Below are 20,571 nucleotides of genomic sequence, written 5' to 3'. Positions count from 1 at the left end.
AGAGGCAGAAACCCTCATCACATTTAAAAATACTTGGATGTGCACTTGAAATGCCGTAACCTACAGGGCTACGGACCAAGAGCTGGAAAGTGGGATTGGGTCGGACAGCTCTTTTTTGACCGGTACAGACATGATGGGCTGAATGACCTCTTTCTGTGTCATACGATTCTATATTTCTATGAATCCTGGGTCTCAGATTCCAAAGGTGCCTATATCCTGCTCCATATCCTATACAGTCCTATCTTACCTATTTTGCAAAGAATCAGTGACTTGATTTTATTAAGACAAAGCAAAGGACATTATATTGTGGAACGATGAATCCAATCCCCAGAAGGGAGCTTTGTGCTCTGCACATTACCCTACTCTTCACTTTGATCGCGGCCGCCATTTGTGCGTTTGGTCTATTGGCAGGTTGCTGTTCGGCTGTCCTCATTTTCCCTCTCTGCCAACTGCACAAGATGGAGGAGACAGTGATGTAGAATGCGGTTGGACACAGCTCTGTCCAACACCTCTTGGACATTCTGGTTGTACCTCTTCCTTTCTGGCGATGGGTAATACTCAGCCTGATTGCAGTGAGTCACAAAGAATGCACACAGAGCCTGTATATCACAGTCGTTGAGACCAAACTCTGGGAGCACACTCGTCCACGTGGCCTCAAGCTCCATATCCCAAACTTTCCTTCTCAGGATAGAAGACAGAGTGGGCAGAATGCTGGCAAAGCCTGGCTGTTTCTCCAACACACGAGAATGCAAAGACTGAAGCATGTCAACAACATAACTGAAGAATAAGTTGACTTCCACATGTGTGAACCTATTAGGTGCAGAACAAAGGACAGAGTAAGTTGTGTACTGATGGATGTCAAGTTTAGAATACCAACACTGTTAAATAGACCATTAAACTGGGTTAAAAGTATCAATTCTCACCTCTTGATACCCAGGTTCAAATTTAGCTCATGCATAGAAAATGGATTTTCGGTCCGTTGCTGCCTGTTTTCGCCCCGGAGGTGGGGTAATGGCGGCGGAGAGAATTTCCGGGCAGGTGGCCAGCTTCCAGCGCCCCGCCGTGACATTCGGTGCGGGGTTTGCCGGGGTGCGGAGCAGTACGGCCCGGGAGAGGCGAGCCGGTGTGCAATGCCCCTGGTCCCGATCCGTAGCGCCCCCTAGTGGGACTGCCTGTGAAAGTGGGCGATTCCCGCTGTACCGGCCGCAGTGAGGGATGGAATGTCTACCTATGGTAAGTGTGATTGGTTTTTATTGTTTTATTTTCGCGATTCATGTGGTTGTGATGTCAGGAAAGTATTCGGAATATTTTTGGTGTTTTGTTTTCAGATCGCTCCGAGGCTGGCTGTTAACCTCGGGATTTCCAGTTGCTCAGCCGACCTAGCGCCCTGAGAGAGGTGTGCAATGTCTCCCTTAGCGCTCCGCCCCACACTCCGGGCCCAGCTGGTGAATCTTGCAGCTGGAGACACAAACCATTTCCCGGCCCGCCTGGTTTAACGTCGCAACAGAGGCGCGACCGAATTTCCACCCCACGAACCTTGAAATTTGATCACACAGCACCCGTATTTTTTCGGGCGCTAAACGGCCTCCTGAGTCTCCAATATGGCAGGTGGGCAGGAAGCTCATTTCAAGCCGGAAGTGCGCCACTCCTCATATTGGTGCAGGCAACACTGTTGGTGTCAGGAGCCCCCGTCGGAATAATGTTAAAAGGTGAGTCGGTTATTTAAATGGGAGTCCTGAGCTCCTTGCAGGACCCATTTGCGATTTTGGCTACAGCTTGAGAGGTGGAAGGCTGCTGAGCTTTCATTGAGGACACCAGATGGCCGTGGTGGGTGATCTCGAGCATCTCCAGAGTGCCCTCCTCTAACACAGTATCTGAGCTGGTGCTTGCGAGGGTGCGGTGGAGTGACGCGCCATCTTCAGGAAGGCTGGCCTTCTCTTCCTGCACTGGCACATCTGCAGCACCTGAAAAGAAAAAGACTTGACCAAGGGTCGGATTGTGGTGTGAAAGGCGAGCAGAGCGAAAGAGAGAGAGAGAGAATGCAGAGTGTGTCAGTGAGATAGAAGTCAGAAGGGACAAGGAGGATAAAGTATGTGTGACGTCTCCTCCAGTGTTGCCACTCATCACTGCCAGGATTCTTCCCCTGTCCGATGGGGGAGAGGGTGTGCCGATGGGCTCGGCCTCCTCCCATGCCAGCTTCCTGACACTTACTCCAAGGCTCTTGATGCCTTGAAGAAGCAGGTGGTGCACTCCTCCACATTTACCACCATGTCAGAAAAGGCTGCATCAACCATCCATCAATGCTGGCCCCCCCAATGATCTGGACCCTTGTCGTCAATAGCTACAAAGTGAGGTCAAGGCACTGCAGAGGGTGCAGAGGAGATTTACTGGAATGGTATCAGGGATGACAGACTTCAGTTATGTGGAGAGACTAGGGAAGCTGTGGTTGTTCTCCTCAGGGCAGAGAAGGTTAAGAGAAGATTTGATGGAGGTGTTCAAAATTATAAGGGGTTTTGATATAGTGAAGAAGGAGAAATTGTTTCCAGTGCAGAAGGGTCGGTAATCAGAGGACACAGGTTCAAGGTAAAAGAACCACACATGAGATGAGAATTATTTTATGCAGTGAGTTGTTGCGATCTGGAACGCACTGCCTGACAAGGTGATGGACGCAGATTCAATAGTAACTTTAAAAAGGGAATTAGACAAAAACTTGAAGGGAAAAAATCTGCATGGGTATTGGGAAAGGGCAGAAGAATGGGACTAATTGGATAGATCTTTCAAAGAGCTGGCACAATGGGCCAAATGGCCTCCTTCTGTGCTCTATGATTCTTTGAGGTGGCATCACCCTCCGACAAGAGAGCCCTCTTTCTCGCTATCATCTGCCATTGCTCATGCTCACCCATACGCTGCGATTCACCTATAGTGCTACCCTAAATGTAATGCCCCTATTCAAGAAAGAAGGGAAACAGAAAGCAGGAAACTATAGACCAGTTAGCCTAACATCTGTCATTGGGAAAATGCTGGAGTCCATTATTAAGGAAGTGTAATAGAACATTTAGAAAATCATGATACAATCAAGCGGAGTCAGCATGGTTTTCTGAAATGGAAATCATGTTTGACAAATTTGCTGGAGTTCTTTGAGCATGTAAGAGCAGGGTGGATAAGGGGGAACCAGTAGATATAGTGTGTTTGGATTTCCAGAAGGAATTCGATAAGGTGCCACATAAAAGTTTAATGCACAAGATAAGAGCTCTCGGGTTTGGAGGTAATATATTAGCAGGAATAGAGGATTGGCTAACTAACAGAAAACAGAGAATCGGGATAAATGGGTCATTTTCGGATTGGCAAACTGTAACTAGTGGGGTGCCACAGGGATCAGTTTTGGAACCTCAACTATTTACAATCTATATTAATGACTTGGATGAAGGGACCAAGTGTACTGTAGCCAAATTTGCTGATGATACAAAGATTGATGGGAAAGCAAATTGTGACGAGGACACAAAGAATCTGCAAAGGCAAATAGATAGGTTACGTGAGTGGGCAAAAATTTGGCGGGTGGAGTGTAATGTGGGAAAATGTGAGGTTATCCACTTTGGTAAGAAGAATAGAAAAGCAAATTATTTAAATGGAGAGAGACTACAAAATGTTGCGGTACAGAGTGATCTGGGGTTCCTTGCACATGAAACACAAAAGGTTAGCATGCAGGTATAGCATGTAATTAGGAAGGCAAATGGAATGTTGGTCTTTATTGCAAGGGGGATAGAGTATAAAAGTAGGGAAGTCCTGCTACAGCTGTACAGGATATTGGTGAGACCACACCTGGAGTACTGCGTACGTTTTGGTCTCCTTATTTAAGGAAGAATATACTTGCATTGGAGGCAGTTCAGAGCAGGTTCACTAGGTTGATTCCTGAGATGAAGGGGTTGTCTTATGAAGAAAGATTGAGCAGGTTGGGCCTATACTCATTGGCATTTAGAAGAATGAGAGGTGATCTTATTGAAACGTAAGATTTTGAGGGTGCTGGACAGGGTAGATACAGAGAGGATGTTCCCCACCGTGAGGGAAACTAGAACTAGGGGGCATAGATAGGTAGTATCCCAGTAATATATTTGATATAAACACACAATTATTAGCCTTGCATTGTCACATACGCGGCTTCTTGAGCAAGAAAAAACTGAGGCCTGGAACTTTCCTGGGCCCTTCTCAGCCACCGTAGATGCCGTGGAGCACAACCCCAGAAGTCTCAGTCCAGATTCCAGGGAGAGGGTCATGTGCATGGCCAGAGCTGGTCTCCAGTACCTGCAAAAGTGCATTCATGGCAGCCATCCCAGCCCTTCCAAGGCAAAGTGGAGTCCTCTAGAGGTCCAAGTGGCCAAAGAAAAAAAGTTATTTAAAAAAAAAGGTCTTGGGTTCTAACAGGATCGATGACCTTGTTCTAGTCGAGGTATGGGGCCTTTAGAAGGCTTCAAAGAGACTCACACCGAGCCTCAACCAGTGTCCCTTCTGTTGACGCCTTTCAAGGGCGCAAAAGGAATAATTTTCCAGTGAGGCTTGAGAACTCTGCCCCGACACGGCCCCTTGACATAGAGGGTGGGCAGAATTTCCACCCACAGCACACTCTCCCCCCCCAACATCCCAACCTGAATTTAAAGTCCGGTCCAAATGGAGCCGAATCCCCATGTGGCCCCTTCCTTACACCAGCCCAGGGTCACGCAGTCCTTGCCCAGCTCTGACTATCCGTACATCACCTGTCTTCCAGGAGCGATGACCACAGCTCATCCTGTCCAGCTTGCTTTGCGATGTTCGCACAGTGGGGCTCAAATGCTTGAACGAGGTTCTTTGCATTCTGCTCCAGTTCCTGGTAGCCAGCTCTCAATTCCTCGATTCGCTTTTCCAATCTAGAAGTTGAAACAAAGTGCATCAAAATTCTCAGTCGTACATTCACCATTAAACCAGTGAAAACCTATGGTTCAGAACTGATGCTAATCCTTCCAGAATTTCACGGGCCAGCCCATTTCCACAACTATTGCTGATTTTGGGGGGTGTAGGGGGTCACACTAGTGCTGATAGCGAAAAATTGTTTGTAAGTGAAATTTAAAGGGATAGGGACAATTAAAGGAATAGAAAAGAAAGACTTGCATTTATATAGTGCCTTTCAAGACCACCGGATGTCTCAAAGCGCTTTATAGCCAATGAAATACTTTTGGAGTGTAGTCACTGTTATAATGTGGGGAACGCAGCAGCCAATTTGTGCACAGCAAGCTCCCACAAACAGCAATGTAATAATCATTTGTTTTTGTTATGTTGATTGAGGGATAACTATTAATTGGACACCGGGGACAATTCCCCTGTGCTTCTTCGAAATGGTGCCATAGGATTTTTTACTTCCACCTGAGAGATCAGACGGATCCTCGGTTTAACGTCTCATCTGAAAGATGGCACCTCCAACAGTCAGCACTCCCTCAGCACTGCATTGGAGTGCCAGCCTAGATTTGTGTGCTCAAGTGCTTGGAGTGGGATTTGAACCCACAACCTTCTAACTCAGAGGCAGGTGTGCTACCCACTGAGCCACAGCTGATAGGGACGCAACAGGGGGAGAATAATTGTAAAAACCTTTAGAGAGGGTCAAAAGGCACTTCAACTCATTAGCAGCCTTTGGCAACGGGCAGGCCATTAAGAGGTGACAGGCATGTGTCTGCAGGCACGTGATGGAAAAGCTGCTGAAGTGAAGGTGGTTTTGCATGAGGTGGCTGCAGGCGGGCTACAACTGGCCAATGCTGTGAGTGGCTATGCCAGCCCACTGATGCAGGTCAGCAGTCGGTGTCTTTACAGCAGCTGGAACAGCTCTACATCTGTCCCTCTACTGACCCAGAACCTTTGAAGAGAGTTACCCACAGTCATTGCCAAATTGGTACAAACATGGCTGCCGGTATAGCCAATCAGGTTTTGTTGGCTGGTGGTCACACTGTCCTACCTTCTTTCATGCAGTGCCATGTAAAATGTGACAAGATGTGATTGTGGTGCATCCAGGAACCATCCAGCAAGAATGGTTTGTCAACGCTTCACACGTTTCTGTGCCATCAGTCCTATCGTCACTGCCGACCTTGAGAGCTGGAGCCTCCACAGGCACTAATCAAAGTGAGGGATGTTCACCTCTGGATGCCCATTGAATTGAGTGCGAGTGAGAAGTAGCCTGGAGCAAGCATCAAGGCTAGCAACAGATGTGGGAGGTTTTATTAGACCACTCCCTCATCATTTGAATATTATAATGATGACTCACCTGTTTGCTCCACCTGCTCTGCGGCCGGCCAGAAACGTGTGTCAGGGGCAAACAGGGCTGAGATCCAGCAGACTCTGACCGCCATATTCCCCAGTCCATAATTTGCCCCAGCTGCGTGTTTACAGGCTGCTTTGGACAGATAAACCGTCCCCTTAAAAGTCTCACTTCCACAGTGAGCGCTGTCAATCTCACAGACCCAGCAGTCACTGTCCAGTAGGATCAGTTGATTCCAACCCCAAGGATCCCACTCGGTCCCGGTCATAACTCCAGTGATATCCCAGCTGATTATTGTCATTGCATCATTTGCCTACTACATTGAATTTCATCGCAGTCTTAAATGACTCCTGCAGCACAGTCTCGGTTGAGCTGCTGGATCGACTCATTTACTGCAGTGCTAACCCAATCACTCCAGATAATTCCCGCAGTGATTGAGCCCATTCAAACTCATGATGTGGGTGTCCCTGGCATGGCTGACAATTATTTAGTTGCTCTAGATAAGATGGTAGTAGGCCTTCTTCTTGAACCATTCGTAGTGGTTGTATTGAGCTGAGTGGTTTGCTAGAACACTTCAGAGGGCAGTTAACAGTCGTTGGTGGGAACTGCAAACACATATACACCAGACCGGGCATTAGTGAACAGGTTGGGTTTTTACGACAATCTGACAGCTTCAAGGTCACGTTTACTGATGCCAGCTTTCTATTAAAGATTCAATTCAAATTCTCAAACTACCATGGTGGGATTTGAACTCATGTTGTCTCTGGATTATTAGTCCAGTAACAATACCACTACACCACTGTACTCCAATTATTGTAATCGTAACCCAGTAGATTACTGCAGTGATCCACCAATTACTCCAATTGTAAACCATTAGATCTAGCAGATTACTGCAGTGATCCAACCAATTACTGCAAATGTTATCCCAGTAGATCTATTGGTTACCACATTTCTATTGTGTTGCTGACAGGAAACTAACAGTTTATGAGATATATTATTAACCACCTGCTGTCAGAGTTCTGAACCTTATCTCTGTATGACTCGACTTCAGAATAAGCAGCCTCATAACAGTCATTGGAGCTTTTCGAAAGTTCTTGCATGCTCTGATTGGTCAGAAAAGAAGTAGCCTTTAGCTGGAAATGTAGCCATCTCATTCAGCGATTACATCACTCCATGATTGTGACATCTCCTCACCAACCTGACAGTATTTACCACACAGGCTCAACTGGGACTATAAATGAGTATAAGTCCCATCAGGGTGGGGGAGTAACTGGGACTAAATGTGACCATGAAGCTTGGGGTCGAATTGTTATGAAAACCCACAGGTTCACTAATGTCCTCTAGGGAAGGAAACCTGCCGTCCTAATCCAGTGTGGTCTATACCCAGTGTGGTCTCCAGGCCCAAACCAATATGGTTGACTCTTAACTGCTCTCTGAAATGGCCCAGCAATTCACTGAGTGACCACCACACAGTCCTTGTAGAGACGAAGTCTTCACACTGAGGACACCCTCCATCGTGTCGGATGGCATTACCACTATGCTAAGTAAGATAGATTCAGAACAGATCTAGAAGCTCAAAACTGGGCATCCTTGAGCAGCTGTGGGCCATCAGCAGCAGCAGAATTATGTTCCACCACAATATGTAACCTTGTGGCCTGGCATTCTCTCACTCCTCCATTACCACCAAACCAGATGACCAACGTTGCTTCGATGAGGAGTGTGGAGGAGTATGCCAGGAGCAATACCAGGCATACCTGAAAATGTGTTGCCAACCTAGTGAAGCTACATGCACGCTAAACAGCAGTAGCAACATTCTATAGACAGAGCTAAGCGATCCCACAACTAACGGATCAGATCAAAGCTCTGCAGTCCTGCAATATCCAGCCCTGAAGGGTGGTGAGCCATTAAATAAACAACAGGAGGAGGAGGCTCCATGAATATCCCCATCCTCAATGATGGTGGAGCCCAGCGCATGAGTGCAAAAGACAAGGCTGTAGCATTTGCAACCATCGTCAGAAAAAAGTGCTGAATGGATGATCCTTATTGGCCTTTTCCTGAGGTCCCCACCATCACAGATGCCAGGCTTCAGCCAATTTGATTTACTCCACGTGATGTCAAGAAATGGCTGAGTGCACTGGACACAGCAAAGGCTATGGACTCCGACAACATCCCAGCTGTCGTGCTGAAGACCTGTACTCCAGAACTAGCTGCACCTCTAGCCAAGATGTTCCGAAATACAGCTACAACACTGCCGTCTACTCAACAATGTGGAAAATTGTCCACATAGGTGCTGTCTATAAATATGAGGAAAAATCCAACCCAGCCAAATACCATCCTATCAGCCTATTCTCAATCATTAGCAAATGATAGAAGGTGTCATCGACAAGCTATCACATGCCACTTGCTCACCAATAACCTGCTCACCAATGCTCAGTTTGGGTTCTGTCAGGATCATTCAGCTCCAGACTTCATTATAGCCTAGGTCCAAACATGGGCAAAAGAGCTGAATTCCCGAGGTGAGGTGAGAGTGACTGCCCTTGTCATCAAGGCAGCATTTGACCAAGTGTGGCACCAAGGTGAAGTCAGTGGGGATCAGGGGGAAAACTTTCCAGTGCTAGAGTCATACCTAGCACAAAGCAAGATGGTTGTGGTTGTTGAAGTCCAATCATTTCAGGACATCATTACATGAGTTCCTCAGGGCAGTGTCCTAGGCCCAACCATCTTCAGCTGCTTCATCAGTGACCTGCTCTCCATCATAAGGTCAGAAGTGGGGATGTTCACTGATGATTGCAGTGTTCAGCTCCATTTGCAATTCAACAGATAATGAAGCAGTCCATGTCATCATGCAGCATGACCTGGACAATATATAGGCTTCGGCTGATAAGTGGTAAGTAACATTCACGCCACACAAGTGTCAGGTAATTACCATCTCTAACAAGAGAGAGCATAACCACCTCACTGTTGATATTGATTGACATTACCATCACTGAATCCCCCACCATCAGCTTCCTGGGAGCCATCATTGACCAGAAACTCAACTGGACATAAATGATGTGGCTTCTGGAGCAGGTTGCAGGCTGGGTATTCAGTGATAAGTGGCTCACCTCCTGACTCCTGGCTCTCGAAAGTCTTTCCAAAAGGGACAAGTCAGGAGTGTGATGGAATAATGTCCACTGTAATGGCTCAGTAATTTTAACCTTTGAGACAATCAGATTAGCTGCCGGATTTTGTTTCTATTGACTGAAGTGCAAAGTAAATCCAGTGACCAATCTGATCGCCTCAGTTTCCTGGCGGGTCAGGTTAAATTTGCTTCTTACGGTGAGATATAGGGGGCGATTTTAACCCTGAGCAGGACCGGTGTTGGGAGCGCGGGGGGCGGGGAGCGGGGGGGGGCGCAGTGCCAAATCAGGCAGTACCCCCGATAGATGAAAAGAGATTTTAACAGCGGAGCCTTACTATAATATGATTGGTGGGCTGGGAGGCCAAACATAGAAACATAGAAACATAGAAACATAGAAAATAGGTGCAGGAGCAGGCCATTCAGCCCTTCTAGCCTGCACCGCCATTCAATGAGTTCATGGCTGAACATGAAACTTCTGTACCCCCTTCCTGCTTTCTCGCCATACCCCTTGATCCCCCGAGTAGTAAGGACTTCATCCAACTCCCTTTTGAACATATTTAGTGAACCGGCCCCAACCACTTTCTGTGGCAGAGAATTCCACAGGCTCACTACTCTCTGGGCGAAGAAGTCTCGGTCCTAAATGGCTTACCCCTTATCCTTAGACTGTGACCCCTGGTTCTGGACTTCCCCAACATTGGGAACATTCTTCCTGCATCTAACCTGTCTAAACCCGTCAGAATTTTAAACGTTTCTATGAGGTCCCCTCTCATTCTTCTGAACTCCAGTGAATATAAGCCCAGTTGATCCAGTCTTTCTTGATAGGTCAGTCCCACCATCCCGGGAATCAGTCTGGTGAATCTTCGCTGCACTCCCTCAATAGCAAGAATGTCCTTCCTCAAGTTAGGAGACCAAAATTGTACACAATACTCCAGGTGTGGCCTCACCAAGGCCCTGTACAACTGTAGCAACACCTCCCTGCCCCTGTACTCAAATCCCCTCGCTATGAAGGCCAACATGCCATTTGCTTTCTTAACCGCTTGCTGTACCTGCATGCCAACCTTCAATGACTGATGTACCATGACACCCAGGTCTCGTTGCACCTTCCCTTTTCCTAATCTGTCACCATTCAGATAATAGTCTGTCTCTTTGTTTTTACCACCAAAGTGGATAACCTCACATTTATCCACATTATACTTCATCTGCCATGCATTTGCCCACTCACCTAACCTATCCAAGTCACTCTGCAGCCTCATAGCATCCTCCTCGCAGCTCACACTGCCACCCAACTTAGTGTCATCCGCAAATTTGGAGATACTACATTTAATCCCCTCGTCTAAATCATTAATGTACAATGTAAACAGCTGGGGCCCCAGCACAGAACCTTGCGGTACCCCACTAGTCACTGCCTGCCATTCTGAAAAGTACCCATTTACTCCTACTCTTTGCTTCCTGTCTGACAACCAGTTCTCAATCCACGTCAGCACACTACCCCCAAACCCATGTGCTTAAACTTTGCACATTAATCTCTTGTGTGGGACCTTGTCGAAAGCCTTCTGAAAGTCCAAATATACCACATCAACTGGTTCTCCTTTGTCCACTTTACTGGAAACATCCTCAAAAAATTCCAGAAGATTTGTCAAGCATGATTTCCCCTTCACAAATCCATGCTGACTTGGACCTATCATGTCACCATTTTCCAAATGCACTGCTATGACATCCTTAATAATTGATTCCATCATTTTACCCACTACTGAGGTCAGGCTGACCAGTCTATAATTCCCTGTTTTCTCTCTCCCTCCTTTTTTAAAAAGTGGGGTTACATTGGCTACCCTCCACTCGATAGGAACTGACCCAGAGTCAATGGAATGTTGGAAAATGACTGTCAATGCATCCGCTATTTCCAAGGCCACCTCCTTAAGTACTCTGGGATGCAGTCCATCAGGCCCTGGGGATTTATCGGCCTTCAATCCCATCAATTTCTCCAACACAATTTCCCGACTAATAAAGATTTCCCTCAGTTCCTCCTCCCTACGAGACCCTCTGACCCCTTTTATATCCAGAAGGTTGTTTGTGTCCTCCTTAGTGAATACTGAACCAAAGTACTTGTTCAATTGGTCTGCCATTTCTTTGTTCCCCGTTATGACTTCCCCTGATTCTGACTGCAGGGGACCTACGTTTGTCTTTACTAACCTTTTTCTCTTTACATACCTATAGAAACTTTTGCAATCCGCCTTAATGTTCCCTGCAAGCTTCTTCTCGTACTCCATTTTCCCTGCCCTAATCAAACCCTTTGTCCTCCTCTGCTGAGTTCTAAATTTCTCCTAGTCCCCAGGTTCACTGCTATTTCTGGCCAATTTGTATGCCACTTCCTTGGCTTTAATACTATCCCTGATTTCCCTAGATAGGCACGGTTGAGCCACCTTCCCTTTTTTATTTTTACGCCAGACAGGAATGTACAATTGTTGTAATTCATCCATGCGGTCTCTAAATGTCTGCCATTGCCCATCCACAGTCAACCCCTTAAGTATCATTCGCCAATCTATCCTCGCCAATTCACGCCTCATACCTGCACAGTTAATTCATCCACCTTATTGCGGATACTCCGTGCATTAAGACACAAAGCCTTCAGGCTTGTTTTTTAAACACCCTTTGTCCTTTTAGAATTCTGCCGCACAGTGGCCCTTCCTGTTCCCCGCCCCGGGCCTCTCCGCCCCCCACCCCCCCCCCCGCCATCTCCCCTCGGTCTCCTGCCTCTGCCTCCCTTTTGTCTCCCTCTGTCTCCCTGCATTGGTTCCCATCCCCCTGCCATATTAGTTTAACTCCTCCCCAACAGCACTAGCAAACACTCCCCCTAGGACATTGGTTCCGGTCCTGCCCAGGTGCAGACCGTCCGGTTTGTACTGGTCCCACCTCCCCCAGAACCGGTTCCAATGCCCCAGGAATTTGAATCCCTCCCTGCTGCACCACTGCTCAAGCCACGTATTCATCAGCGCTATCCTGCGATTCCTACTCTGACTAGCACGTGGCACTGGTAGCAATCCCGAGATTACTACTTTTGAGGTCCTACTTTTTAATTTAGCTCCTAGCTCCTTAAATTCGTTTCGTAGGACCTCATCCCTTTTTTTACCTATGTCGTTGGTACCAATGTGCACCACGACAACTGGCTGTTCTCCCTCCATTTCAGAATGTTCTGCACCCGCTCCGAGACATCCTTGACCCTTGCACCAGGGAGGCAACATACCATCCTGGAGTCTCGGTTGCGGCCGCAGAAACGCCTATCTATTCCCCTCACCATTGAATCCCCTATCACTATCACGCTCCCACTCTTTTTCTTGCCCTCCTGTGCAGCAGAGCCAGCCACGGTGCCATGAACTTGGCTGCTGCTGCCCTCCCCTGATGAGTCATCCCCCCCAACAGTACTCAAAACGGTGTATCTGTTTTGCAGGGGGATGACCACAGGGGACCCCTGCACTATCTTTCTTGCACTGCTCTTCCTGTTGGTCTTCCATTCCCTATCTGGCTGTGGACCCTTCTCCTGCGGTAAGACCAACTCACTACACGTGATACTCACGTCATTCTCAGCATCATGGATGCTCCAGAGTGAATCCACCCTCAGCTCCAATTCCGCAACGCGGACCGTCAGGAGCTCAAGGCGGATACACTTCTCACACACGTAGTCGTCAGGGACACCGGAAGTGTCCCTGAGTTCCCACATGGTACAGGAGGAGCAGTAGGAGGCTGCCCGGCCGCCCACCTTTACCGCGTAGTTTCCAATGGCAGCACGGATGCAGAATATTTAAAGGAGGTTGCATTCACTGAACTTCATCATTCTTTTCATCTCCATTTCTTCTTGCACTGGTTGAACATGGCAGGAAGACGGGGACGAGTTTACCCCCAGGTTTTCAGACACTTCCCTGGAGGCGTTGCTGGCTATGGTCAGGAGGAAGTACATTTTCCCATGAATTGTGAAGAAGATGCCCAACAGGCTGGTTGGAGGTGGTGGAGGAGGTCAGTAGCAGGATCATCACCCCCAAGGACCTGGGTCCTGTGTAGGAAGAGGCTGAATGACTTCACTAGATCAGCAAAGATGAGTACAGCTTCTCCTTTCCCCATTTCTTGTATTGCAACTGGTCACAGTCCCTTCCCTTCCTCCTTCAGCAATGACCACCCCTGCACCACCTCCCTCACCATCGATCACTATCTCTCATGCTCACTCCCAACACACTCATCTCATGCTTCCTTCTGGACTCAACATCGAGTTCAACAATTTCACACCATAACCTCGGCCCATATTTTTTTTCCCCTTTCCTCATTTTTTTTATAAACCCACCCCTTTATTTTCTCTTTCCCAGGGCAGCTGATGGTGACTCCGCCATTCACACCCCATCTAGATTCATCTTTAGTGTCCTACCTTGTCCCATTACCATCTCATTTTTGCCCATCATTCCTTTTGTCTCTCAAATCTCTCCTGCCTTCCACACTATCACAGACCTTCCCTTTTGTTCTTTCCTCCCCTCCCCCTTTCACTGCCTCAGAACTTCCTTAAAAATCTGTTACATCTCGAACTTTTCTACTTCTGATGAGGGGTCACAGACCCGCTGAGATTTCCTGCATTTTCTGTTTTTATCTCACCTCCTGCTTGTTTCCTTCACTCATTTCACTTACAACATGCTCGTCTCATCTGCCAATTGCTGACCCTGCACCTTCTCTCATGACTCCTTCCTCGATTAACTAAGGCCACTTACTTCCTACTCAAGACATCCCCATTCTCCTGGCATCTTGCCTCGTGCCCCTCTCAGCTTACACACTACATGTAGCAGGCCCACACATGTGCATGTGCCTTCTCATTACTCCCTTCTTACCCTTCTCCAGTAGGAGGCAGCGCTCAACATGAGAGAGGGAACCGGTGGAAGAACAGCTCACATCGTGGCCCTCACCTTGTTGTTGCAGAAGGCGATGCAAATAACTGGGATATCAAGAGCGATCAGTATTGGAGACTGTAAGGTTGGTAGCTCCGTTGAGCAAGAGAACAACTCTTCACTTGTACCTCTTCATATACCACAGGCAAATAGAGCTTCAGCCACTTTCAAAGCCTCAACCAGGATGGTCAACCTTTTCATATAGCACCCTTAATGTAGTGAAATGTTCCTAGCCGCTTCACAGAATTATTATGCGATAAAAATTTGAGCAGCAACAAATAGAAATTAGCGCAGGTGACCAAAAGCTTGGTTAAAGAGGTATGTTTTAAGGAACATCTTGAAGGAGGAATGAGAGGTAGACAGGCTGAGAGGTTTAGGCACGAAGTTCCAGAGCTTGAGGCCTAGGCAACAGAAGGCACGGCCACCAATGGTTAAGCGATTATCAGGGCTGCTCAGGAGGGAAGAATTAAAGGAGCACAGACATCGCGGGGGTTGTGGGGTTGGAGGAGATTACAGAGATAGGGAGAGGTGAGGTCATGGAGGGATTTGAAACAGGCAAATGTTCAATCTATTGATGCCATCATAACTCATCCCTTTCCTCTAGGTCCTTCTCAGCAACAGACTCCTCCAGAAGCTCCTGAAGGGGACACTTTGGTGGAGGATGTCTATCCCGAGGAAGCACCATCATGTGTTTCATCCATCCCAAGCACTGTAAGGGGTGGTTTGCAGGGGGTCAGCTTTCCCTTCTGACCTTATATGAGCGGTTCCGAATCGCTCCCACACCCTTGGTTCTAGACACTGGAATTATGAAGGGACTGTGACAGACTTGGACAGACAATCGGTTTCAAGGTAGGAAGCAGGTATGGCTTTATTGTGTTTAAAAAGAAGTAAAAGGCACAACTTTAATAACACACACAGACCAATACACACTGAGGGGTACAGCACATTGAATAAAATGTCAAACTACAGCCTGTGGGGAAAAGAATACAGCTTAAACTCTAAATGGGGTAAAGAGGAGAATGTAGATACATTTACACAAGTTATCCCAGCCTCCCTTCCCCCAATTCCCCTAACTAACTAAATTATAGCTCTGTGGGTTCAGGGGCCATGCTCACCAATCCCCTTTTTGACAGTTGCGGGTGAATCGCGGTTTTGGGGTTCGCTGCACTTGGCCTTCTAGGCGAGCCGTACCCCGGTCGGAGGAGAGGACTTCGGACTGCGTAGTCTTCAGTTGGGGTGCGTCCGTTGATGCGCTAAATTGCGTTTTGGATGTATGGGGTAAGTACCCACTTTCTTTGGTTAGGAATAGTTTTAGTTAGTCCCTTTTGGTAATTTCTCCCCCGTTGGGTCGTTCAGAAGTAGATTGTAGAGTGGTTGTCAATTTGGTTGCTGACAACCTTCCGTTTCGTGGGCCTCGTGCTCGGTCAGTTCCTGATGAGTTCTGATAGTTTCCTTCACTATTCCATTTCTTCACTGTAGAGGAAGCAGGCTGCTTGTGTCTGTGTCTGTGTTCCCGTCTGTGTCCTTGTTCGAGTCTGTGTCTGTGTTCCCGTCTGTGTTCTGTTCAAGTCTGTGCGAGTTCCAGTCTGTGTTCTGCTAGTTTTTCCTTGTAAAACTGGGTGATAGATATATCCCAAAAAAAGGCTCCGTTATCTCCCATCAAATCTCTTGGGCTCTGTTTAAACTGTTCTGTCCATTGATTTTCAAATGTCTCCTTTGTCAGCAGTAACTCGATTAGGGTGTGAGAATGTGCTATCACTGGTTTTGCATTGTTTTAGGATTGTCCAGTTTCCTGACCATGATTTCCATTGTGCTTGATTGGGTAATTCGATTATTTCTTAGGGGGTGAATAGCCTGGGATCCTTAATACACGAATTTGCTTCAGAGGTTGGCCCCACCTCCTGTATTTGGTAACTCTTTTTCGCAGCCAAAATGTTGTAGAATCTTAAAATTGATATGCTCCTTCCCATAGATGTTTAGGGGATCTCAAGCTTCTGTAATTTAGGACCATTTTGAATTCCCTTTCCTATGAGTCCAAACACTGGGGGGGGTCTCCATGAATGCATCCCCTTTTATCCCCCGCAGGCTTCGTCTGCCCCTTTAAACTCATTTTAAAAGCCCAGAAAGGGATTCTTCTCCTCTGCAGGGGAAACGTACCTGGAATCTTTGCGAGATATTGGTAAATTCTACAGCACCTACGCAGAGATTCCCACACCAGGTGGGCGAGATCGTGAATTAGAGGGACCTGTGCCTGGTGAAACACACATCACAAGTGAGTAGGAGCAGGTACTGGGGTTGTTTTCTTTGGACAAAGGGGGCTGTGGGGAGACTTATTGAGGTGTATAAAATTATGAGGGGCCTAGATAGAGTGGATAGGATGGACCTATTTCCCTTAGCAGAGGGGTCAACATTGATTGAAAGTAATTGGTAGGAGGTTTAGAGGGGATTTGAGGGGAAATATCTTCACCCAGAGTGTGGTGGGGGTCTGGAACTCACTGCCTGAAAGGGTGGTAGAGGCAGAAACCCTCACCACATTTAAAAAGTACTTGGGTGTGCTCTTGAAGTACCGTAACCTACAGGTCTACGGACCTAGAGCTGGAAAGTGGGATTAGGCTGGATAGCTCTTGGTCGGCTGACACGGAAACGATGGGCCGAATGGCCTCCTTCTGTGCTGTAAATTTCTATAATTCTATGATTCTAAGCTCAGTAAGACGCAGATGGTACTGATCAGAGTGCCTGAGCTCCTTAAATCCCGCAGGGCGCTGAGTCCCAATCCATCCCGCTAGGTTTTATCGAGTGGGCCGGGCGATTGGCGGGACTTCCACTTTCTGGCGGTTAAAATCGTGCCGGGGTCCTGATTGAACTGGAGGGTTTCAATTCACCAGGCTCCTGCTGGATTTTAGCGAGGAGCCTCAGCCGTCTAGACCAGCCGTAAAGTGAAAATGGAGCTGGGTGGAAATAGAGCGGCATCAGGACAGTAATTTAATCCCTCGCACACCTCACCACCAACGGGCAAAGCCTGTCACAACCCGCACCTTACCTGCCGACCCTATGGCGGAGAAACTCCATGGACACTCTGTCAGAGGAAGCTTTTAACTCTTGTTTCTCGCTCTTCACCTGCTCTTTCTCCATTTTCATCTCCCGCCTCTCTGATTTCACAGCTCGTCTCTTCATCTTCACCTCCAGCCGATCCTCAGCCAAAGCGCTACATGGCAGTGCGCAGACGACTTAGTGAGCAGACTGGTTGAAACAGCTGTGTTAGTGATGAGCTGACCATGCCATAAGCCAATGACTCAATGGCATCTATTTTAAAACTACGACAAAAAATAGAACGGCTAGCTTGGGCACAGAGATCGGTCCAGTGACTGCGGCTCACTGTCACCCCAACTTCTGTGTAAAAACCTTGACCTGGAGTTGGTCAGTGTCGGAATTTGATGGACCTTATTTTCTGATGCGCCAGCAAGCAATTAATGATGGTAATTCTAAAGCTGCTTTGTTAAGTACAACAGCCATTCCTGAAACCAGAGCCTGCTGTTTATCAAGTTTAAATGATTCTAAAAATAAAAGTGATTACCTCTGACAAATACCAATAGCTTTTCAGTTGCAGGCATGTGTCACTCAGTGACTGGGTGCAGTGCGATAAATTCTATTCCAAACTACAGTATGTGTATAACATCACTCAGTGACTGGGAGCAGTGTGATTGCTTCTATACCAAACTATACTGTGTGTATAACATCACTCAGTGACTGGGAGCAGTGTGATCGATTCTATATCAACATCACTCAGTGACTGGGAGCAGTGTGATCGATTCTATATCAACATCACTCAGTGACTGGGAGCAGCAGCGTGATCGATTCTACACCAACGTCACTCAGTGACTGGGAGCAGCAGCGTGATCGATTCTACACCAACCTCCAGTCTGTGTGTAACATCACTCAGTGACTAGGAGCAGCAGTGTGATTGATTCTACACCAACATCACTCAGTGACTAGGAGCAGCAGTGTGATTGATTCTACACCAACATCACTCAGTGACTAGGAGCAGCAGTGTGATTGATTCAATACCAACATCACTCAGTGACTAGGAGCAGCAGTGTGATTGATTCAATACCAACATCACTCAGTGACTGGGAGCAGTGTGATCGGTTCTATACCAACCTACAGTCTGTGTGTAACATCACTCAGTGACATGGAAGCAGCAGTAAGTTGAACGTTGTATTAGGTCACTTGTCACTGGGAGCAGAATGAGTTTCAGGAACATATTCCGTGCTTGCAATGGTTCTGAGGTGATGGGCTGTACGGTGATTCTGGGTAACACACGTACCGTCGATAGCGTTATTCCAATAACTCAGACCAACATCTTCAGCAGCAATATACACTTTGCCCAGAATGCTGTATCAACTGTCGAAAATCGTGTCCTCGCCAGGAGCAAGGACCCTGTCTATTACGCTGTTCATGTGACTGGCAGCGGGGTGATTGACTATAAAATGTGTCCTCTTTATAAATTGATTAAGGAAACTAAGAAAATCATTTGTAATAATGTATGGCCGACTTATAACACTGGGAACAGTGTGATTATATGTTCAAAGTAGAGTATGCAGGCTAAAGATGTAGGTAATGTCACAAGCATTTGTAGATTTCTAGTATGTGACAATTGGGATTCTTGCATTTGAACAGGTTAAACACTGACTGGTAGAGAGAATCCAAGGTATAGTCAGACTTGATTCCTTCTTTTTAGTGAGTGGCTTTCTTCAGTGTCAGCTTAGTAGATACAACACAGAGGCAACCTGGGAGAACAAGTGCAGCCTGCTCCGATTGTCTCCAGGTGAAGGTGTTCAATTCGATCCAAGGTGATTGGTTATCCTGGGGGTAGTTCCAGGACAGTAGTCTGGCACGGGCACGATAGGCCGAATGGCCTCCTTCTGTGCAGTATCGTTCTTTCGGATGAGACGTTAAACCCAGGCCCCGTCTGATCTCTCAAGTGGACATAAAAGATCCCATGGCACTATTTTGAAAAAGAGCAGGGGAGTTATCCCTGGCCAATATTTATCCCTCAATCAACATAACAAAACCCGATTATCTGGTCATTATCACATTGCTGTTTGTAGGAGCTCATTGTGCACAAATTGGCTGCCGCGTTTCCTACATTACAACAGTGACTACACTCCAAAAGTACTTAATTGGCTGTAAAGCGCTTTGAGATGTCCGTGGTCGTGAAAGGCGCGATATAAATCCAGGTCTTTCTTTTATGATTTCTGACAGCAGTTCCGCTGATGAGCAGTAGGGGGAACAACAGTTGGGAATTGCCTCTCTGGGAAGGTTTGATTGGCAGAGTAAGCAGAGAGGCATTGGCCGCTGTCCCGACAAACAAAAGGAATACAAAATTCAAACTCACCTCCTGCTCATATACTTCAGTCCTGGGAGGTTCCACTCTCCTATTTCTCTGGACCCAGGAAGCTGAATGTTTATTTACTGGGTTCTTTCTTGCTGGGTGTAATGTATTTGCTTCATGGGTTCTTTGTTTAATAATTCATAGCAACACATTGCTATTAAGCACTAGTTGGTTTATTAGCAAAGGTTTAACAATCACACTACACATTACCAGTTTTCCACGTGGCTCACAACCACCTGCCTCATCGTGGATCCCCAAAACACAACTGGTTAGGGTTTTATTGAGTCTTGTGAACATCATGTGACTGACTAAGCCACTCACAACTCAACAGCTCTCCCAAGGTGTGAGCATCCTCACAGGTGCACACATTACACTGGGTACATCAGATGCAGGGTTAAGCTCAGTTTACTGCTAGCTGTTTCTGCAAGCTGCAGATAACACAGCTCTGACCTGGCAGAGACACAGCTTGGATCAGGAGGGCCTTGGTGTGTGGGCGGTAACTGCTGCCACTATCTGTGGATGGGGTCCCACCTATCGGTCTTTTAAGGATCGATACATTGGACATCCTGTTGAAGTGGCGGCATCATGTGGGGCTGTTACTGGGAAGTTGGTTATGGCTAATTGTATGGGTAAATGCGTGTGTGTGGGTGTGACTCCTGTAACCAGCTAATCTAGTTGTGAAAGTTACAAGGGTAGATTTTCCTGTCTTCTCCTGCCATTATCCTGGATAGAGGAGGAAAATGAGTCAGGTGCCATGTCTGGGAATTCCCTTAGACTGCAACATTAGGTCTGTCCAAATATGGGTGGGTGTATTATGATAGGATGCAAATGATTTATACAATGTACAGTGCTTCCATCCCAGCAA

The 20,571-nt window shown here is 47.1% G+C and overlaps 1 protein-coding gene across 1 annotated transcript; it reads right to left on the bottom strand.

The window, feature by feature from the left end:
• Nucleotides 1–250: 250 nt before the first annotated feature.
• LOC139265818 (single-pass membrane and coiled-coil domain-containing protein 1-like) lies at nucleotides 251–17,568 on the bottom strand. Its single transcript, XM_070883272.1, has 3 exons — nucleotides 17,355–17,568; nucleotides 4,749–4,898; nucleotides 251–810 (listed from the first exon to the last, which is right to left on the bottom strand). Exons 1-3 carry the CDS (start codon nucleotides 17,486–17,488, stop codon nucleotides 402–404), a joined length of 693 nt encoding a protein of 230 aa, XP_070739373.1. The 5' UTR covers nucleotides 17,489–17,568; the 3' UTR covers nucleotides 251–401.
• Between the last annotated feature and the right edge of the window lie 3,003 nt (nucleotides 17,569–20,571).

This window comes from Pristiophorus japonicus, chromosome 6 (assembly GCF_044704955.1).
Source record: "Pristiophorus japonicus isolate sPriJap1 chromosome 6, sPriJap1.hap1, whole genome shotgun sequence".
Lineage (NCBI taxonomy): Eukaryota > Metazoa > Chordata > Chondrichthyes > Pristiophoridae > Pristiophorus > Pristiophorus japonicus.
Note: the sequence above shows the minus strand (reverse complement) of the source record. Positions and strands in the feature narration are given on the sequence as shown.